Source organism: Oryctolagus cuniculus, chromosome 7 (assembly GCF_051225735.1).
Source record: "Oryctolagus cuniculus isolate XC-2025 breed Fujian yellow rabbit chromosome 7, ASM5122573v1, whole genome shotgun sequence".
In the NCBI taxonomy this organism is placed as follows: domain Eukaryota; kingdom Metazoa; phylum Chordata; class Mammalia; order Lagomorpha; family Leporidae; genus Oryctolagus; species Oryctolagus cuniculus.
Genome location: NC_142873.1, coordinates 131,516,881 through 131,537,260, shown reverse-complemented (window position 1 = coordinate 131,537,260; position 20,380 = coordinate 131,516,881). Strand labels below are relative to the sequence as shown.

Sequence of the window (20,380 nt, the reverse complement as noted above, 5' to 3'; positions counted from 1 at the left end):
CTCTCTATCTCCCCCTCTTTCTCTGTAACTCTACCTTTCAAATAAGTAAATAAATCTCTAAAAAAAAAAAAAAAAAAAAAAGTTCATGGAAAGTTGAATTAAAAGATGAGCTTAGGTGTAAAAAATTTTGAAATCCATGCTTTTTTTTGCATAATATGTATTTTCTATGGACTTTTTGAAGCCTTATTATGTATATAAACACAAGAAGGTGAAGAATGGAAAGGAGACAGTAGAGGGGGACACTTCATATTCTTAAACAATGTATCAAATAGAGTAAATAATTTGATGTACTAATATTCTAGCAAGAAAACTACAGTGGATATATCTTCAGGAAGTCATAGTCCATCTGCTGGGGATAAAAATGTGAAATAATGTTATAATGAGGTTTTTCTTAATTAAATGTGAATTTTCAAGCAGGTAATTTAGGTTATATTTTATTTTAGGTTGACATATATGATATGCAACATGTTAAAGATTTATTTTTTATTTATTTGAAAGGCAGATTTACAGAGAGAGGAAAGATCTTCTATCTACTGGTTCACTCCCCAAATGGCCACCAACAGCACAGGCTAGGGCAGGCCAAAACCAGGAGCCCAGACCTTCCTCTGGGTCTCCTACCTGGGTGCAGGGGACCAACTGACTGGGCCACTACTCTGCCTTCCCAGAAGCAGTAGCCATCTCTTTCTGCCTATTCAGTAGAATAAAGACGAATGAACTACTGATAGATACAGCAACACAGATGAATCTCAAAATAATTATGCTGCACTGAAAAACATCAGGCTCCCAATAAAAGACAGTATGATTCTATCTATATAAAACTCTAGAAAATTCAAACAAGTATGAGTATTTATGGGTCAGAAAGTCAGGTTAGTAGATCCTTGAAGAGGAAGGAATGGAGGGCAGAATTACATAGGAAAGCTAGGAAATTTGAGGGAAATTATGATTATGTTATTCACTATATTGATTGTGATGATTTATGATTGTAAACATTTGCCAGACTTATCAAATTGTACATTAATTATCTCAGTAAATTTGTTCATACACACACACACATACATATATGGATATATGTGTGTATACATAGATTCACATATAAATATATGAATGACTTGGAGTAGACAAGGATTTCTCAGCTTGAACATAAAGAGAAAACCATAAAAAAAGATAAGTTGGATGTCAGTGAAATGTAATACTTCTTTGCTAACAAAGAAACTGCATCCATAAATATTTAATGAATTCCTATAACTCAAGTTAGGCAAACTACCCAGGTTTAAAGTGAACAAAAGATTTTTTTTTTTTTTTTTTTTTGGGACAGGCAAAGTGGACAGTGAGAGAGAGAGACACAAAGAGAAAGGTCTTCCTTTGCCGTTGGTTCACCCTCCAATGGCCGCACCACGCTGATCCAAAGGCAGGAGCCAGGTGCTTCTCCTGGTCTCCCATGGGGTGCAGGGCCTAAGCACTTGGGCCATCCTCCACTGCACTCCCGGGCCATAGCAGAGGGCTAGCCTGGAAGAGGGCAACCAGGACAGAATCCGGCGCCCCGACCAGGACTAGAACCCGGTGCGCCGGCGCCGCAAGGCGGAGGATTAGCCTAGTGAGCTGTGGCGCCAGCTGAACAAAAGATTTAACAAAGACATACAAATGGTCAATAAACACATGAGAAACACTCAGCATCATTAGTTATTAAGCAAACATAAATTAAAACCACAATGAGAGATACTATCCTATACCCAATAGAATTCTAAAATCAATCTGAAAAGCAATAACCATCCTTGATGAATTTCTTCTAAGCCTCATAGATTTCTTCTTGGTATCAATAATGAAAGTAACTACATCGATGCAGTAACGTAAAGCATGAATGATTACTGTATTCTGAATGGCTTCCAATTTACTCTCTTATACTACATGGGCTACTCTCTTAGGTTTCCATTTATTATATTTAGATCATTGGGGTAGGGAACCTTTTTTCTGCCAAGCGCCATTTGGATATTTATAACATCATTCTCAGGCCATACAAAATTATCAACTTAAAAATTAGCCTGCTACAGATTTACTGAATTGCAAGACAGGCCTGCAGATGCCTTGGTACCCAGACCAAATGATTCTGCAGGCCTCTTAACAGCAGGGTCAATAGGATGTTCCCCACCCTTGGATTAGGAAGCATCATCTATTCTTCTCAGCTTCTACCTATTCAAACAGTCTCATCTTTGCATGCCTCCAAGATTTGTACTTTTTAATACAGCTGATATATCACTCTGCAAGTTCCAAATACATATTGAAAGGGAGGGAAAGGAGTGTTAACATACCATGAAGAAATAAATAGGTCCCAATAATTAACTTGTCCAAAGTACCTATTCCCAAATAAGCACTTGTATAGAGCAATCTAATCTTTTGTTTTCCTTGTCTTTTGTTGCTTTTATGAGATCCTTGAATGGTAGTGAGTGCATACATATTCAACATATGCAGTCATCTGTTGCTTAAGAGCAGGGTTATGCTCTAAGTGCTGCATCATTAGGTAATTGCAAATATCACAGAGTAGCCCTAAACAAACTACAATGGCAAATTAATCTTTAGGTCCATTGCTGTATACAGTGTGTTGTTGACCAAAACGCCATTACATGATACATGCCTGTTAAACCTCCTGAGGACAGAACTGAGGCATGAGTCCAACTTCAAAACCACAACTCTAACAATACTCTGGATATTCTGATACCTTGACTAAGTGTGTCAAAAGATGTAATTTTTTTCTTTTCTTTTTTTTTTTTTTTTTATTTAACAGGTAGAGAGAAAGGTCTTCCCTCCATTGGTTCACTCCCCAAATGGCTGTAACGGCTGGAGCTACACCAATCCAAAGCCAGGAGCCAGGTGCCTCTTCCCACTTCCCGATCTCCCATGCGGGCGCAGGGGCCCAAGAACTTGGGCCATCCTCCAATGCCTTCCCAGGCCACAGCAGAGAGCTGGACTGGAAGAGGAGCAACCTGGACTAGAACCCAGTGCCATATGGGATGCTGGCGCCGCAGGCGGAGTATTAATCTAGTGCACCATGGTGCCAGCCCCTCTTTTTGAGTATTATTTTATACTATGTGCACTGTTGGTAGTAGCAAGTTTTATATTTAAATCCTCTTTTATCTCGCTGGTAATTTAGTGATCCTTTTTGTTTCCTATTATCTCTAACCAATTTCCCCACATGAATAAATTCTTAACCCAAATTTTTCCAGCATTTTCTCATTAAAAAAAAAAAAAACCTAGTGCCCTTTGCAACACATTTTTCCCCAATTTTAAACAATCTATCTCAAAATTAAAATCACTGATTTTCTATCACTTCTCCCTCCAATCTCCTATATCAATAGTTACTTTTTATTTGTTAGTAGTAGCCTCAATTAAGTGAAGAATGTGCTTGGCAACTTTCATTTAAGGAAGCCTGAAATGATAATAAATACTTGAAGCCAAGACTTTAATGGTTAAGAGCATAGGAACAGAGCAAGACTATAAGGAATCCCAGCTCTGTCCCTAATTAGCTGCATGACCTTGAAGTGCTTAATTTTCCTCTGTTTCCTCACTTACGAAATGTGGATAATAACGGTACTGACCTAATAGTTACTGGAGAAATTTAATTAATACACTTAAAGTGTTTAAATAATGTTGGCCTCTTAGTAAGAACACCATAAATGCTAGCTACCAGAGTCAATATTGAGTCACAAAAACAACTCTTATAAGTTCATTAAGTCAATAATCAATGGTACTCCTCAGTACCCAATGTTCAGAACTGGAGGCCCTAGGGAATTACATTCTTAGATCAAATATTAAACTTTATTTATTGACACCAGCATTGTCCAATAAAACTTTCCACAACAATGGAAATGTTGTCCTGTCCAACACAATAGCCACTGATCATATGTGGCTAGTGAGCACTTAAAATGTGGCTGGTGTGACTAAGAAACTGGTTTTTTTTTTAGATTTACTTATTTATTTGAAAGTCAGAATTACACACAGAGAGGAGGAGAGGCAGAGAGAGAGAGAGAGAGAGAGAGAGAGAATCTTCCATCGCTGATTCACTCCCCAACTGGCCGCAACAGCTGGAGCTGCGCTAATTCAAAGCCAGGAGCCTAGACAATCTTCCAGGTCTCCCATAGAGGTGCAGGGACCCAAGGACTTGGGTCATCTTCTACTGTTTCCCAGGTCATAGCAGAGAACTGGACTGGAAGCGGAGCAGCTGGGACAGGAACCAGCGCCCATATGGGATGCCAGCACTGCAGGCAGCGGCTTTACCCGCTACATCACAGCTCCGGCCTCAAAACTTACCTTTTAATTTTATCAACTTTGACCTTACTCAAATAGCCGCATGAGGCAAGTGACTACCACATCGGCCAATGTAGCTTTAGAACAGGGTGGGGATGATTTGGAAATTTGTAACATCATCACAGGTCTTACAAAATTATCAACTTAAAGATTAGCATGCTATACAGAGGATGGTGGGCCCTCGCTACCCACATGGGAGACCCAAAAGAAGCTCCTGGTATCAGCGTGGCCCAGCCCCGACTGTTCAGGCCATTTGAGAGTGAATTAGCAGATGGAAGATGTCTGTCTGTCTCTCTAACTCTGACTTTCAAATAAATAAACCTTAAAAAAAATTACCCTGCTATAAATTTATTGAAATTTGAGTTCTTCCTGTGGTTGCCTTGGCCAAACCAAATTTTTTCTCAGGCCTTAGCCCACAAGCTGGACATTTCCCACCCTTGCTTTAGAAAGTAAACCAAAACACATTTTTGAAAAGGTTTCTGTTGCATGGAAAACCAAGACACTGTGGCAAAAAATGATCTACATGAAGGATCTCTGTGAGTGAGATCCCAGTAGAAAGAAGGGGCCATCAAAGGAGGAGTACCTTTCTCTGAAGAGAGGAAAGAACTTCCACTTTGCATATGGCCCTGCTTAAATACTGACAGTTTATGAACTCAAAAAGCTTCCATAGCCTTGGCAGCTCATGAAAAAAGCCTCGGGTGATCACTGATGTCATAAATAAGAGTATCAATTGTTAAATCAACAACAGGAGTCCTCCATATAGGACTTCTGTCCTTAATGAGTTGTACTATGAGAATTAATGGTAAAACTTGTCTTCAAACAGTACTTTATACTTTGTGTGTCTATGTGGGTACAAACTGTTGAAATCTTTACTTAGCATAGAGTTGATCTTCTATATATAAAGATAATTAAAAATGAATCTTAATGAAGAATGGGATGGGATAGGAGAGGGAGCAGGAAGTGGGATGGGAGTGGGGGTGGGAGGGCAGGTATAGGGGGAAAAACTGCAATATTCCTAAAGCTGTACCTATGAAATTTATATTTATTAAATAAAAGCTTTCTTAAAAAAGAAAAAAGGTTTCTGTAAACATCAAATTAAGAGTGTTCTCATTACTCATCATTTAATTGAAATATGCTGTATCTAAACATGCAAATTAATGAAGATTTTACTACCCCAAAAAAGTTGAAAATGATATGATAAATACAACACTATAAGGCAAAGGCTAATTTTATCACTATGTGAAACAAATATTAAAGCAAAAACTTGTAGATACCAATTATAAATATTATAAATGTATTATAAATATAATAAACATATAATTTTTTAAAGATCTATTTTATTTATTTGAAAGAGTTACAGAGAGAGGTAGAGACAGAGAGAGAGGTCTTCCATCCACTGGTTCACTCCTCAGATGGCTGAAAAGGCCGGAGCTGAGCCAATCCAAAGCCAGGAACCTAGAGCTTTTTCTAGGTCTCCCACGTGGGTGCAGGGGCCCAAGGACTTGGGCCATCTTCTGCTGCTTTCCCAGGCCATAGCAGAGAGCTGGATCAGAAGAGGAGCAGCCGAGACTAGAACTGGTGCCCATATGGGATGCCAGCGCTTCAGGCCAGGACTTTAACCCACTGCGCCACAGTGCAGCTCCATAAACATATAATATTAAATGTCAGCAACAACCTTAGCCTGAAGGCCAGCTGAATTTCTGAACACTATTGGAAGACACTCTAGAATCTAAGAATTTAGGATGACGGGGAAATAAAAAAAGAAATCCATTTTTACTCTTTGTCCCGGAGCTGACAGTATAGGATACAAAACTCTCCCATACTCTCTTTCAATCTAAAAATGATGAACCTTTCTGCTTCCTACTATTGGAAAATGGAAAAAATTGCAGATACCATATAAGTAATATGTATATGTAAATATATATAATTTATATATGAATCCACAGAAACCAGTGACATAAGCATTAACAACCCTTTTATAGCAAAATTAGGGAAAGTTACTCGCCCAAGATTACAAACCAGATAGAGATTTGAATCTGTATATCAGATTATAACACTATATGCCAAAACTACCAAGTCTGCTACTGGAAACAAGACAGCAAGAATCCTTAAAATTAACTTATCCTCTTTTGGTCATCTAAACAGCAAGGTCATCAATATCAAGGAGGGAAATGAGGAAACAGATGGACAGGAAATTCATCTGGGCATTAACACATGCTTCTCTAGTGCTAAAATATCCCTATGTGCTCCCTAGCATATCCTAAATAGATTAAATCAGTAATAAAGGGCATCTTTAAGGGAGAAGCATAATTAAAGGAAAACAAGAGAGGAAGGGGATAAATATGGAAAAATACTAAAGGAAGCAATCTCAGGTAGGAGGTGGTAAATGTCAACAGAAATTACTTCAAGCTGTACTGCAATCCAGTGTTACAGGTTCTATATAGGTATCAACCACAAAATCAATCATACAGGTGATGTTAGGCAATTCAGAAATGCAAGAAGGGTCCCATTTTAACAAACCTAAACAAACATCAAATGTATTTTGCTATGGCCAAATCAAGTTAGAAAAATAGTTTATTGCTATAATATGCGAAAGATATATGTAATATAAACTTATTGTTTACATAGAGCAAATGCTCAAGAAAAAACTTTTAGTTTTTCAGTAAGCATTTGCTCTGACTCTGTACTTGGAAAGAAAATACAAGTACCTGAGGATTCAAATCCATTTTGTAAGAATTCAGGAGCCAAACATTCTGTTAAATTTTTAATATACTACTGTTTGACAGAAACTATCTATCGCCACCTGATGTCAATGACCTGGTACACAGATTCTCACTATCAAACTTAAGACTATGAATTCAACAGATTCAAACTGGGGAGTACTTGCAAATCTTAAGAAATTTTAGTGTAATTTCACATGATTTTAAAACTTAGGGTGGGGCAGTGCTGCAATACAGCAAGTTAAGCAACCCGTATGGGCACAGGTTCAAGTCTTGGCTGCTCCACTCTTTTTAAAAAAAAAAAAAGATTTATGGCCTGCGCCACAGCTCACTAGGCTAATCCTCCGCGTTGCGGCGCTGGCACACTGGGTTCTAGTCCCGGTCGGGGCGCCGGAGTCTGTCCCAGTTGCCCCTCTTCCAGGACAGCTCTCTGCTGTGGCCAGGGAAGTGCAGTGGAGGATGGCCCAAGTACTTGGGCCTGCACCCCATGGGAGACCAGGAGAAGCACCTGGCTCCTGCCATTGGATCAGCGTGGTGCACCGGCCGCAGCACGCCAGCCGCAGCACGCCAGCCGCGGCGGCCATTGGAGGGTGAACCAACAGCAAAGGAAGACCTTTCTCTCTGTCTCTCTCTCTCACTGTCTGTCCACTCTGCCTGTCAAAAAAAAAAAAAAAAAAAAAAAAAAGATTTATTTATTTATTTGAAAGGCAGAGACACAGAGAGGCAGATGTACAGAGAAAGAGAGACAGCGACAGAGCGATAGAGATAGATCAATCTTCCATCTGCTGTTTCACTTCCCAAATGGCCGTAATGGCCAGAGCTGAGCCAATCCGAAGTCAGGAGCCAGGAACTTCGTCCAAGTCTCCTGCATGGGTGCAAGGGCCTAAGCACTTGAGCCATCTTCTTACTGCTTTCCCAGGCTGAGGCAGAGAGCTGTATCAGAAGTGGAGCAGCTGGGTCTCAAACCAGCACCCATATGGGATGCTGGCACTGCAGGTGGCGGCTTTACCGGCTACGCCATAGCACCAGCCCAGGCTGCTCCACTTCTGGTCCAGTTCCCTGTTAATGTGCCTGGAGAAGCAGAAGACGGCCCAAATAACTGGGCCCCTGCCACCAACGTGGGAGACTGGGATGGAGTTCCAGGCTCCTGACTTCAACACGGCCCAGCCTCAGCTGTCACAGCCATCTTGAAGAGTGAACCAGGGAGGAGAAGATTTTCTTTCAGTCTCCTCTCTTCTCTCCTCCAAAGCTCTGCCTTTCAAATAGATCTTTTTTAAAAAAAATCATTAAGGTTTTTAGCAACATGCAGGTATTCCACTAAAATCACAGTAGATGGAAAATAGATCTTTTTTTTCTTTTTTTTTTTTTTTTTGACAGGCAGAGTGGATAGTGAGAGAGAGAGAGACAGAGAGAAAGGTCTTCCTTTTGCCGTTGGTTCACCCTCCAATGGCCACTGTGGCTGGCACGCTGCGGCCGGCGCACTGCGCTGATCCGAAGGCAGGAGCCAGGTACTTTTCCTGGTCTCCCATGGGGTGCAGGGCCCAAGTACTTGGGCCATCCTCCACTGCCGTCCTGGGCCACAGCAGAGAGTTGGCCTGGAAGAGGGGCAACCAGGACAGAATCCGGCGCTCCAACTGGGACTAGAACCCGGTGTGCTGGCGCCGCTAGGTGGAGGATTAGCCTAGTGAGCTGCGGCGCCGGCCAAAAATAGATCTTAGAAAACAACTTTCTATACCATATTTGTAGAAAGTCTACAGGAACAAGAGTGACAGCTGTTAAATTATTCCCCTCTGCTCCAAAATGTAGCTCGCCATCTCATTCCGCTTTGTGATGCTTGAACTAGGACTCCACAAATTACATTCCTGCTCTGCCAGCTGGCTTCCTACAAAGCTCTCCCAGTAAGGGGCACTAAAGATGAATTGCAAGGCTAGAGGAGGAAGAGCCTTGTACTTTCCTGTCTATTACTTGAGCTTCATAACAGCATTTCTCCAGCAAAGATTTGTTTCCAACATTATCAGAACTAGCTGCATCATTCCCAACTCAGACACACTTAGCATAAACTCACTCAGTAACTCACTCAGCAGTAACTAGCACAATCTCCCTAGAGGTCCCAGTCTCACAGGACCTTTCCTCCAAGCTCAGGCACCAGCACCATCCAAGCAGTGGATTCTTCTCCAGGTCTAAGTCTGTTTTACAGGCAGACCCCTTCGTTGACATTTCTAAGGTTTTCTCCTTGTTCCTTTTAGCCCCTGAGCCCCATGAGTGGTAGCTGGTTCCTATTATGTCTATTTTCATGACAGTTTAGAGTTCTATTTTTATCCTATTACCTACTTAACGATTCTATATCTAGTTAATGATCTATTGAAGTATTCCAGTTCAAGTAAATGGCATGGTTTTCTGCTTCTCCAAAGAACTTTGTTAAAAGAAACATGTCTAACTATATAGAATACAATGTTGCTAATTTAACCTGTGTTAAAATGCAATTCTACCTATACTAGCAAGTAAAGATGAGCAAAATGTGAGAAAGAGCAGTTTGTTTAAAACTAAAGGTGCTGATGCTGTGGTCTAGCAGGTAAAGTCACCGCCTGCAGTGCCAGCATCCCATATGGGCACTGGTTCGAATCTCGGCTGCTCCACTTCCAATCCAGCTCTCTGGTATGGCCTGGGAAAGCAGTAGAAGATGGCCCAAGTCTTTGGACACCTGCACCCACATGGGAGACCCAGAAGAAGCTCCTGGCTCATGGCTTCGGATCAGTGCAGCTCCGGCTGTCATGGTCATCTGGGGAGTGAACCAGCAGATGGAAGACCTCTCTCTCTCTCCCTTGCTCTCTCTCTCTGCCTCTCTGAAACTCTGCCTTTCAGATAAATAAATAAATCTTTAAAAACAAAATCACAAGGAAGTGTTGCAACTATTCAATGTATTTACAGATACTTGAGTTTATAATTTATGTTTAGAACATTATTAAAAAATTAAATATACTTAACTATCGGGAGGGGGCTTTTTCTAATTCACAGATAACATCTATTGATATTAAATGTGAGACAAAGATATTAACAAAGGCTATCCTTCCAAATTTTCTATAGTAGACATGTACTACTTAATCAGAGAAGTCTAGTAAATTCAATTTTAAAAACAATCTTAACTAACATTCCGACTGAAAAGTTAAAGATTCAATATCATCTACAGAAAACAATTCTTAACTGTTTAGCCTAGACTGGGGGTGTGTGTGTGTGTGTGTGTGTGAGAGTTTCAACCCATTAATTATCCTACCCAAATTCTTATCATATCTGACATATTTTCAATCCACTCCCTACCTTCACTTACATATAAATTTTCCACTCCCATTCTTATCTGTTCCTACAAACATCCACTTTAACCTATTGGTTTTCTCATTTCCAGTCATATGTCAAGTCCTCCACCAACTCATACACTTCCTGTCTTGAGGCTAGCCACCTTCTAGATATACAGATACTCTATACATGTATGTACTTGTACATGGTAACATACGCAAGAGATGTAAGGTAAACAACCAGTGTTTGACAGTGGGCCTGAGTTACTTTAAGAGTTTTGGCTCAATTCCTATTTAGATAGTGTAGTGGGCAAGAGGGAATTCTGGTTTGGGGAAAATACTATGGGAACATAAACTAAAATTTATTATGGGAGGTGGGTAAGGCTAGTCTAGTGGTTAAAATACCCATGGCTTGTCTCAAAGTACCTGGGTTCAGTTATTAGGCTCTGGCTTCTAACTCCATCTTCCTGGTAAAGAGGACCGTGGGAGGCAGTAGTGATAATTCAAATAACTTGATTCACATGGGGAAGGTCATAGTCCCTTTAGAGTGACCAACAGATGGAGGATCGATTCTCTCTTTCTCCGTTTTTTAAGATAAAATTTATTATAATTTTAAGTAATCTTGTCTTCCCCATCCCCATTCTCCCCCAAAAAACAGTCATTTTCCATTCCCTATCTCAGCCAGTACTGGTTTCCACTAAGAAAAATCAATAAAAGACATCAGCAGTTTAAGTATACATTGAGAACAAGAATTCTGCTTTAAAGATAAGCCTGGGGGCCGGCGCTATGGCGTAATGGGTAAAGCCCCTGCCTGCAGTGCCGGCATCCCATATGGGCACCGGTTCAAGTCCTGGCTGCTCCACTTCCGATCCAGCTCTCTGCTATGGCCTGGGAAAGCAGTAAAAGACGGCCCAAGTCCTTGGGCCCCTGCACTCGTGTGAGAGACCCAAAAGAAGCTCCTGGCTTCTGATCAGCACAGCTCCGGCCGTTGTGGTCATCTGGGGAGTGAACCAGTGGATGAATGGGAGACCCCCCCCCGCCTCTCCTTCTCTCTCTGTGTAATACTTTCAAGCAAAAATAAATACATCTTTAAAAAAAAAATGATAAGCCTGTAAAGAATCATAAGAATGACATACTGAATATTTTTTTTTTTGACAGGCAGAGTGGACAGTGAGAGAAAGAGACAGAGAGAAAGGTCTTCCTTTTGCCGTTGGTTTACCCTCCAATGGCCGCCGCGGCCGGCGCACCATGCTGATCGGATGGCAGGAGCCAAGTACTTATCCTGGTCTCCCATGGGGTGCAGGGCCCAAGGACTTGGGCCATCCTCCACTGCACTTCCCTGGCCACAGCAGAGAGCTGTCCTGGAAGAGGGGCAACCGGGACAGAATCCGGAGCCCCGACCAGGACTAGAACCTGGTGTGCTGGCGCCGCTAGGCAAAGGATTAGCCTGTTGAGCCGCGGCGCCAGCCAACATACTGAATATTGTGATTGAAATGGCATAAAGCTTCTCAGTTTATGAAATAAATGTTAGACTTACAGCGGTATCCACCAAAAATTCTGATTCTACAATACTGTACATAGGAAGAATAACTTTAAATTATAACTCACAGAATCTCTTCTCTTTCATCATCCCTTCCAGTTCTATAATTTTATCAAGCAAGACCATTAGGCATATATTATATCTAACCCTATGTCATATAAAGATTTAACCTAACATATTCATAAAAATTCTAATAAAGGACTTTAAAATCTTAATGGCTGGGCTGGCACTGTGGCGCAGCAGGTTAAAGCCTCGGCTTGAAACACCAGCATCCAATATGGGCACCGGTTCTAGTCCCAGCTGCTCCTCTTCTGATCCAGCTCTCTGCTATGGCCTAGGAAAGTAGGCCTAAGTCCTTGGGCCCCTGCACCCACATGGGAGACCCAGAAGACGGTCCTGGTTCCTGACTTCAGATCGGCTCAGCTCCGGGCATTTCAGCCATCTGGGGAGTGAACCAGAGGATGGAAGATCTATCTGTTTGTCTGTCTCTCTGCCTCTCGCTATCTCTGCCTTTCATATAAATATATAAATCTTAAAAAAAAATAAGGAAAGATCAAAGTATTCAAAACACCCTGATGTTCTTATAAAAAATTTAAATATGCAGAAGAGTTAAATTGCTCCTCCCATCATACTAAGCAAAAACCATCATTAAATCAAATTAGTTCTGGAGCAGCTCTAGAGATTAAAGAATGAATAATCTTGAAGAAAAAAAGAAAAGTTCTTTTCAGAGCTACTTAAATGCCTCCTGTTCATGGGGTCGGGGACAGGGAATTAAGCAAAGCAGAATAGTAACTTCTCCACAGATTCCCACTGTAAGATGAAAGACACATTCCCTAGAAAGCAATGCCATAATGGCATACAGTAAAGCTTTTCAATTAAGGAAGTGGATGGCCAGCTCTGACATGCTGAGAATTCAAGTACACAAATATTAAAATGCTAACTTCAGTTTTGTTCATTTTTCTTTTGTGGCATCCTAGACAACCAGAGTTTCTCTGAAGCCTAAGGATTCCTTTACATTCATGGCTCCAGCAATTCTGTATTCTTCTTCTCTCTCCTCTTGCCTTCCAAAACTGGGCAATTCCCACCTCCGTTATTGCTTACTCTAGTCATACTGATCTCCTCACCGTTCCTCAATATACAGACCCCTACCTTGGCATTTGGTAGATTCCCTCTGCCTGGACTGCTCATCTTTCACATACCCAATAGATGTTTCCCTCCATCACTCCTCTAGGTCTTCACTCATGTTACTGTTCTGGTTAACTTCTCTTGGCCATCCTGTTTAAAATTACATATACTCCTCTTTTTTTTTTTTTAATTTTATTTATTTGAGAGGTAGAGTTACAGACAGTGAGAGGGAGAGAAGACAGAGAAAGGTTTTCTTCCCACCGGTTCTTTTTCCTTTCTCTATTTTCCTTTACTCTTTATCCTTTACCACTGTCACTAACTAACAGATGTTTCTTAATTGTCCTTCCACTAGAATGTACACTCCATGATTATGTGATTTTTCTTTACGTGTTATGCTCACTACTAAAGTCCCAGCATTCAGAATATTGCCACACCGTAGCAGGTAAAGCCACCGCCTGCGATGCCAGCATCCCAGATGGGCACTGGTTCAAGATCCGGCTGCTCCACTTCTGATCCAGCTCTCTGCTATGGCCTGAGAAAGCAGTAGAAGATGGCCCAAGTCCTTGGGCCCCTGCACCCACATGGGAAGACCCAGAGGAAGCTCTTGGCTCCTGGCTTCAGATCAGTGCAGCTCCGGCTGTTGCGGCCAGTTGGGGAGTGAACCAGCGGATGGAAGACTTCTCTCTATGCCTTTCCTTCTCACTCTGTGTAACTCTTTAAAATAAATAAACAAATCTTTAAAAAAAATTGCCACATAAAACATTAGGTGCTCAATATGCTGAGTGAATAAATGATCCTGCTGACTGCAACATCACATGAAACTACTAGGTTCTGCAATCAACACTTCATACTCTGATCTGAAAGGTCTTAAGTAACAAATTAGGTTTAGGTTATTTTTCAAACCGCTCTGGGAACCAGAACAATCCCTCAGAGGTCACTGAGAGTAAGACAAGTAAGTCTAAGCAAGCAAATAAATCTAACATTTATCTGCTTTATTCACTGGACTTCAATTAAGATTTCCTTCGAAGAAAGGATTTAGTGACCATAAATCAGGCATACAACAACCTAATTCCTACTTTTACATTTCACTTGGTTACTGTAAATGAGGGTAATCTGGATATTATGTTTACATCTTTCAGAAAGAAATTAAAATAGTATCTCTAATCTTATTTAATAATCTACTACAAAAGCAATCAAAAATCACTATTTTCTAATTAAGATGGATAGAAAGTAGACTAAGCTTTTAAGAACAAAGTATAAAATATGTTATTTCATGTACAAGATTATCACCTCACTAACCTCACTTAGTTCACTAAATGGAGATTAAAAAACACATCCAAATTCCATTACCAAAAAAGAATCTTTCCACTTCTCCAAATTGCACCACTTAAGACAAACAATATTTTATTCTGAACCTCATCCTGAAATTAACTATAATGTGACTTGACCAGTGTAACTTTTTAAATGTTAGATGACCCAATAAAGAAAAAAGAAACAGGCCAGCACTGTGATTTAGCAGGTTAAGCCACTGCCTGGGATCTAGCATCACATATGAGTGCCTGTTAGTGTCCCAGTTGCTCCACTTCCAATCCAAATGCATCTGGCAAAGTAGAGGAAGATGGCCCAAGAGCCTGGGTCCCTGTCCCCTACGTGGGAAACCCAGAAGAATTCCCTGGCTCTCAACTTCAGCCTGGCTCAGCCCTGGCTATTGCAGCCATTTTTGGAGTTAATCAGTGGATGGAAGATCTCTCTCTCTCTCTCCCCCTATCTCTGTCCCTCCTTTCTCTGTAACTTGGCTCTTCAAATAGATCTTTAAAAAAAAAGAAAGCAAGCAGGAAAAAAAGAAAAGAAAGAGCAGTATGAGAAAACTAATTAAAAAGAAGAAAAACCACTCACCTTAATGAAGTTACAGATGGACAAGCCTGTCCATACAAACCCATCTGGCCACAAAGAGAATCTAAAAAGTAAAGAAGAATTAGTTATTAGATGCTCCTAAGTAAATGAAACTATAAATCACGCTACAATTCTAGTTGAAACACTCAGAAAACAGAAACAGAAGGTTAAAAGAATCACTATTATCAGAACACAAACCCAAATGAATAAAAATGCTGAGAGGTAAAGAGATATAACACTAGACAAACATACCAGAGGCATAAGAGAAAAAGGGATAATATAACTGTAACATGCTGGGGCCGGCGCTGTGGCATAGTGGGTAAAGCCACCGCCTGCGGTGCCGGCATCCCATACGGGCACTGGTTCAAGAACCGGCTGCTCCACTTCTGATCCAGCTCTCTGCTATGGCCTGGGAAAGCAGTAGAAGATGGCCCAAGTCCTTGGGCCCCTGCACCCACATGGGAAACCCAGAAGAAGCTCCTGGCTCCTGGCTTTGGATCGGTACAGCTCCGGCCTTTTCAGCCATCTGGGGAGTGAACCAGTGGATGGAAGATCGATCTCTCTCTCTGCACCTCTCCTCTTTGTGTAACTGTGATTTTCAAATAAAATAAATAAATCTTTAAAAAAATAATAACTGTAACATGCAAACAAACTGAGATCTCACAAAATCTAACAAATGGTTATGCTTACATTATAGAAAGCCTGTATCCAAACTACACAGTAGCATCCCAGGGATTTCAGAGGTGTCTAAAAGCTACTACAGGGGTAGGCATACAGGTTCCCACTCCCATGTAATTGTCCTCCCTTCATCTACTCTTCAAAGCATTGCTACTTTTATTGATCTTATATATGGGACTTTACTAAGACTTCATCTGAAGAAACAGTTCTGTTGCTTTAAAGAGTTGGTAGCACTGAAGAGGAGGAGCATGTGTAAGACAGTCCTAGTTCAAATGCTAACTGTGACACTACTGAGGCCTTTAAGAATTTATATAACCTCACTGAATCTCAGTTTTTTCAGCTGTAACTTGCTGTTAATACCACCTATATAACTTTATTTATTCATCAGGGATAAATTGCAGGTTTGTTGTTAGAATTAAATAAGTGAAGGGCAGGCACTGTCGCAGTAGGTTAATCTCTGCCTGCGGCATTGGCATCCCATATGGGTGCCAGTTCTAATCTCAGCTGCTCCTCTTCCAATCCAGCTCTCTGCTATGGCCCGGGAGAACAGTGGAAGATGGCCCAAGTCCTTGGGCCCCTGCAACCACGTGGAAGACCCAGAAGAAGCTGCTGGCTTTGGATCCACTCAGCTCTAGTCATTGCAGCCATTTGGGGAGTGAACCAGAGGATGGAAGACCTTTCTCTCTGTCTCTCACTCGAAGGAAAGGAGGGAGGGAGGGAGCAAATGAGAAAAGTATCTATTATACCACTAGTACCTGGCACATGGCATAGTATAAATATTTTCATTAGCCACAAGGCTGATCCACAAATGTCTGTAAGTAAAATAAATGAGAATAAGTTTAGGTGTATACAGATGCATGTAGTGCACACATGCAGACTGAGCAACTAAGAACATGTTGAGTCTGAAGACATCAGTTGCTACTTCCAATTCTAGCCAAAGGTTATAATCCCAGCACTGTAAAAATTTCCAATTATTCAAGTGAAACAAAGATACCTAAAATTGTATTTTGAAATGTGTTGGTTTTATTTTCTAAACAAATACTATGTGCACCAAACAAACCACTAATTTCATTTTAGGTTTATAACCTTTAGAGGCTGAATGAATTCCATGTCTAGTTGTCCCTGCAGACACCAAAGAAAAAGACACTCTACCTCTTCTAGAATTTCAGCAGAGATGCCTTGATTATCATATCCACTGAAAGCAACTAAAATGCTGTGTAAAATGTTTTTAATTGTAAATGAACAAAAATCTGACAGAAAATAAGGTATGATCAGAGACCAAAAACTAAGTCAAAGGAGGGAAATTAGGTATACAGAATACTGAAGTCTAAGGTGTAAGAAGGGTTCAGGTCTCACACAAGAGATCTTAAACAAGAGAATTATATAGAAAATTGCTCTTTATTGATCTTAGCACTCAGGGCTAAAGAGGTAATGGGAAGCTATAGTAGCAGTACAGCAGTGTCTCCCTGCTACTGTACAACCAGAAACTGACCCCTTCTACAGATTATGATTTTAAAAGCTTCAGAACTAAAATTTTGCTTAGGATAATTGCAGAATGAGAGTGTCCCCCACCCATTTTTACAAAAACAAATGTGAAGTCTGAGAGAATTCACTTTTGATGTAGGCCCAGAAAATTCCCACAGGTAAGATCCCAAAATAAAAGAATTCAGAACAAAAAAAAAAATCATAAAAGGCAGAGGCTGGCATTGTGGTGTAGGTTAGACCGCCACTTGGAATGTCAGCATCCCAAATCTGAGTGCCTGATTCAAATATCAGCTACTCTATGCTTTCAATCCACCTTCCTGCTAATGCTGCTGGGAGGCAGCAGGTGATGGGCCCAAATACTTGAGTTCTTGCCACCCAAACAGAAGTCTTAGATGGAGATCCTGGCTCATGGCATTGGCCTGGCCCATCACTGGCTTGATTTTTCAAGTCTTATATTTTAATTGCCTGTACACAGATGAATCTCAAACCTTCATCTCAGGCAGGGACCAATCTCCTGATCTCCAAACATAAATATCTAATATTCCCTCCTAGAAATCCCAAACTTACCATGTCTAAAACTGAATTTGCTTTATATACTTCCTATCTTGATAAAGCCTGTTCTTCTAAGAATAACTTTTAGATTTCTAGCCTAATCTTTCCTTTTATTAGAGCAGAATACTTCTAACTCTTGATTTCTCTGAGGAATGACTTCTCTAAAACTTCTGGCCTTTTAGCCTACTCCCTCCAAATAGAGAACATGGTTAGTGGGTACAGCTAACTGAACCATAGACCTGAACACCAGATATTTAGTTTTTTTCTTCCCTCTCCATCCAGGACTCTATAATACAGTGATCTAGGTGTGTCTGCTCTGCTGATCCAAACATCCAGGCCAGGTAAGCTGTCCATGGGCATGTAGAAATGAGAGGTGTGGAGGGGTTGGAGAGTTTGCCAACTCGGCTCTTAAACCTAAGCCACCTTGAAGGTTAAACAGTTACTGTAAGACCCAGAAACTCTACTTATATGTATCTCCAAGATAAATTTATGTTCCTACAAAACCTTGCACACAAATGTTCACAGCAGTATTATTTGTAAGTCAAAAAATAGAAATGATACAAATGTCCAAAAACTGATGAACAAAATGAAGTATATCTACAAGTATATAATATCCATGTAGCAGACAATGGGATAAACTGTTATTACACTGTACAACATGGAAGCACCTTAAAAGTCATGTGCAAAGTGACGAAGTCAGACATAAAAGGCCACATATGAGGCCCTTGGACCTAGCAGTTAAGACTGCATCCCACATCAGAGTGCCAGGGTTCAAGTCCCAGACCTGCTCCCAATTCCAGCTTCCTGCAAGTACAAACCCTGCAAGGCAGCAAGGCTCAAGTAATTGCGGCTCTGTCACTCACATGGGAGACCCAGATTGAGTTCCTGGCTCCCAGCTTCAGCCTGGCCTAGTACCAACTGTGGCAGGCAGTTGGAGAGTAAACTAGCAGATGGAAACTGTCTCTCAAATAGACAAAAAAAGTGCCACATATTTTATGATTCCATTCATACAAAATGTCCAGAATATGGGGCCGGCGCCGTGGCTCACTTGGTTAATCCTCCACCTGCGGCGATGGCATCCCATATGGTGTCCAGGTTCTAGTCCCGGTTGCTCCTCTTCCAGTCTAGCTCTCTGCTGTGGCCAACGAGGGCAGTGGAGGATGGCCCAGGTGCTTGTGCCCCCGCACCCGCATGGGAGACCAGGAAGAAGCACCTGGCTCCGACACAACGCCGGCCGTGGCGGCCATTTGGGGAGTGAACCAACGGAAGGAAGACCTTTCTCTCCATCTCTCTGTCTATAACTCTACCTGTCAAATTAAAAAAAAAAAAAAATTGTAACAAAATGTCCAGAATAGGTAATTCCACAGAGATGGAAAGTAGATTAGCTGATGCCAAGAGATGGGGAGGTGGAGGGAGATGACAGGATGGTAGATGAGGAATGATTGCTAAAAGATTTCTTTCTGAAGTGATGAGAAATGTTCTGATAGTACAGATGGCTGCACAATCTTGTGAATATACTAAAACCACTAAATTGTACATTCTAAACTTATGAACTTTATGGTATGCAAAATTTATCTGGATAAAGACTAATTTTTAAAAATGTACTATCTTGTTTCTTCAATCTGTTGGTTCTCATTTCTCAAGCCAGTTGAGACTCAGGTAAGGGGAAATATTCTTACACATTAAGTTACCAAAACATCAACACCCTCAAGACTCCTGAGTTACCATTTACTACTAATTCTAACTCCTACTAATCTTCCTCATCTTTTCTAGCCTCAATGCCCTAGTTCAGTTTTCTCCACTTTTCATATGAATTACTGCCACTAAATGGTGTCCTGACCTTGGGCTTATTGACTGAAAGAATATACAATCATCTTTTCCATACCAGGCAACCGAATTTCATAAAAGGCTAAAAGTTCACACTAAAATCAGGAAATTTCAAAATGTACCCTCCTAGTTATAATCATGTTTCCATGGCACCAACTGTAGTTGAACAATTACATTAATTCATTCAATTACATTCATAATTGATATGGTTTAAGTAGGTGCCAAAAGTATCTGGTAGCATTTTCTCCAAATCCTTTGAAAGCCATTAGGCATCAAGAAATCTGGTGAAGACTGATACAACCAGAATACAGGTAGCAAAAGTTGTCATACACTAATGGGTATGCAGGTTATGTAGTGTATCATATTCCATCACCAGTAGAATCATGTGGAATTCCTTTTAATATAAACAGTGTTTAGGTAATATTAAACTGTTACAAACTATTAGGAAACAACCGTTGTAACAGTTGTATAGTAATACTTTATTTTATGGCGAAAGATGAAATCAGACTAAGTATTTTCAAAAAGCCCTAGTAATTCTTATGACCTTCTCCCATAGATATAATGCTTTATAATTACAAAGAACTTAGAACATTCATGATCTTGAGTCTGAAGGCCCAGATTTAAGTCCCAGCTCTCACAGTTATTGTATGGCCTTGAATATATTGTTAACTTCTCTGAGGCATACTTCTCTGCTCTGTAAAATGGGGGGAAAAATCTGTGCTTAAATTATTATGACAGTAGCTTGAATAAAAACATCTGCATCATATTAGACAAACAAAATGTAAGAATTAAACGTGCACTAGAAATGAACACTACAGCACTAAAGGTCAAGAAGCTATTCCTTTTTGTTTTTTTACTTCTGAATTCCACCCCAACAATCAAAAGGCCTGAAAGTATGAAACTTACTAAGATCCATGAAGAATGATTCAGGCTACTTGATTGAACACGGTGAATAGTTATACCATTAGTCG

The 20,380-nt window shown here is 40.7% G+C and overlaps 1 protein-coding gene across 10 annotated transcripts in view; it reads right to left on the bottom strand.

The window, feature by feature from the left end:
• The window catches only part of FOXJ3 (forkhead box J3), a 157,249-nt gene that overhangs the window by 111,927 nt on the left and 24,942 nt on the right, over window positions 1-20,380 (bottom strand). For 8 of the 10 annotated variants that reach the window (XM_070078649.2, XM_051856634.3, XM_089300860.1 and 5 more), the window contains exon 2: window positions 14,871-14,931. In XM_070078649.2, the coding sequence (XP_069934750.2) occupies window positions 14,871-14,914 (44 nt within the window). In that variant the 5' untranslated portion in view covers window positions 14,915-14,931. Of the gene's footprint in view, window positions 1-14,870; window positions 14,932-16,300; window positions 16,503-20,380 lie in introns of those variants that run through there. The other 2 variants (XM_051856633.3, XM_051856635.3) reach the window with 2 other exon arrangements.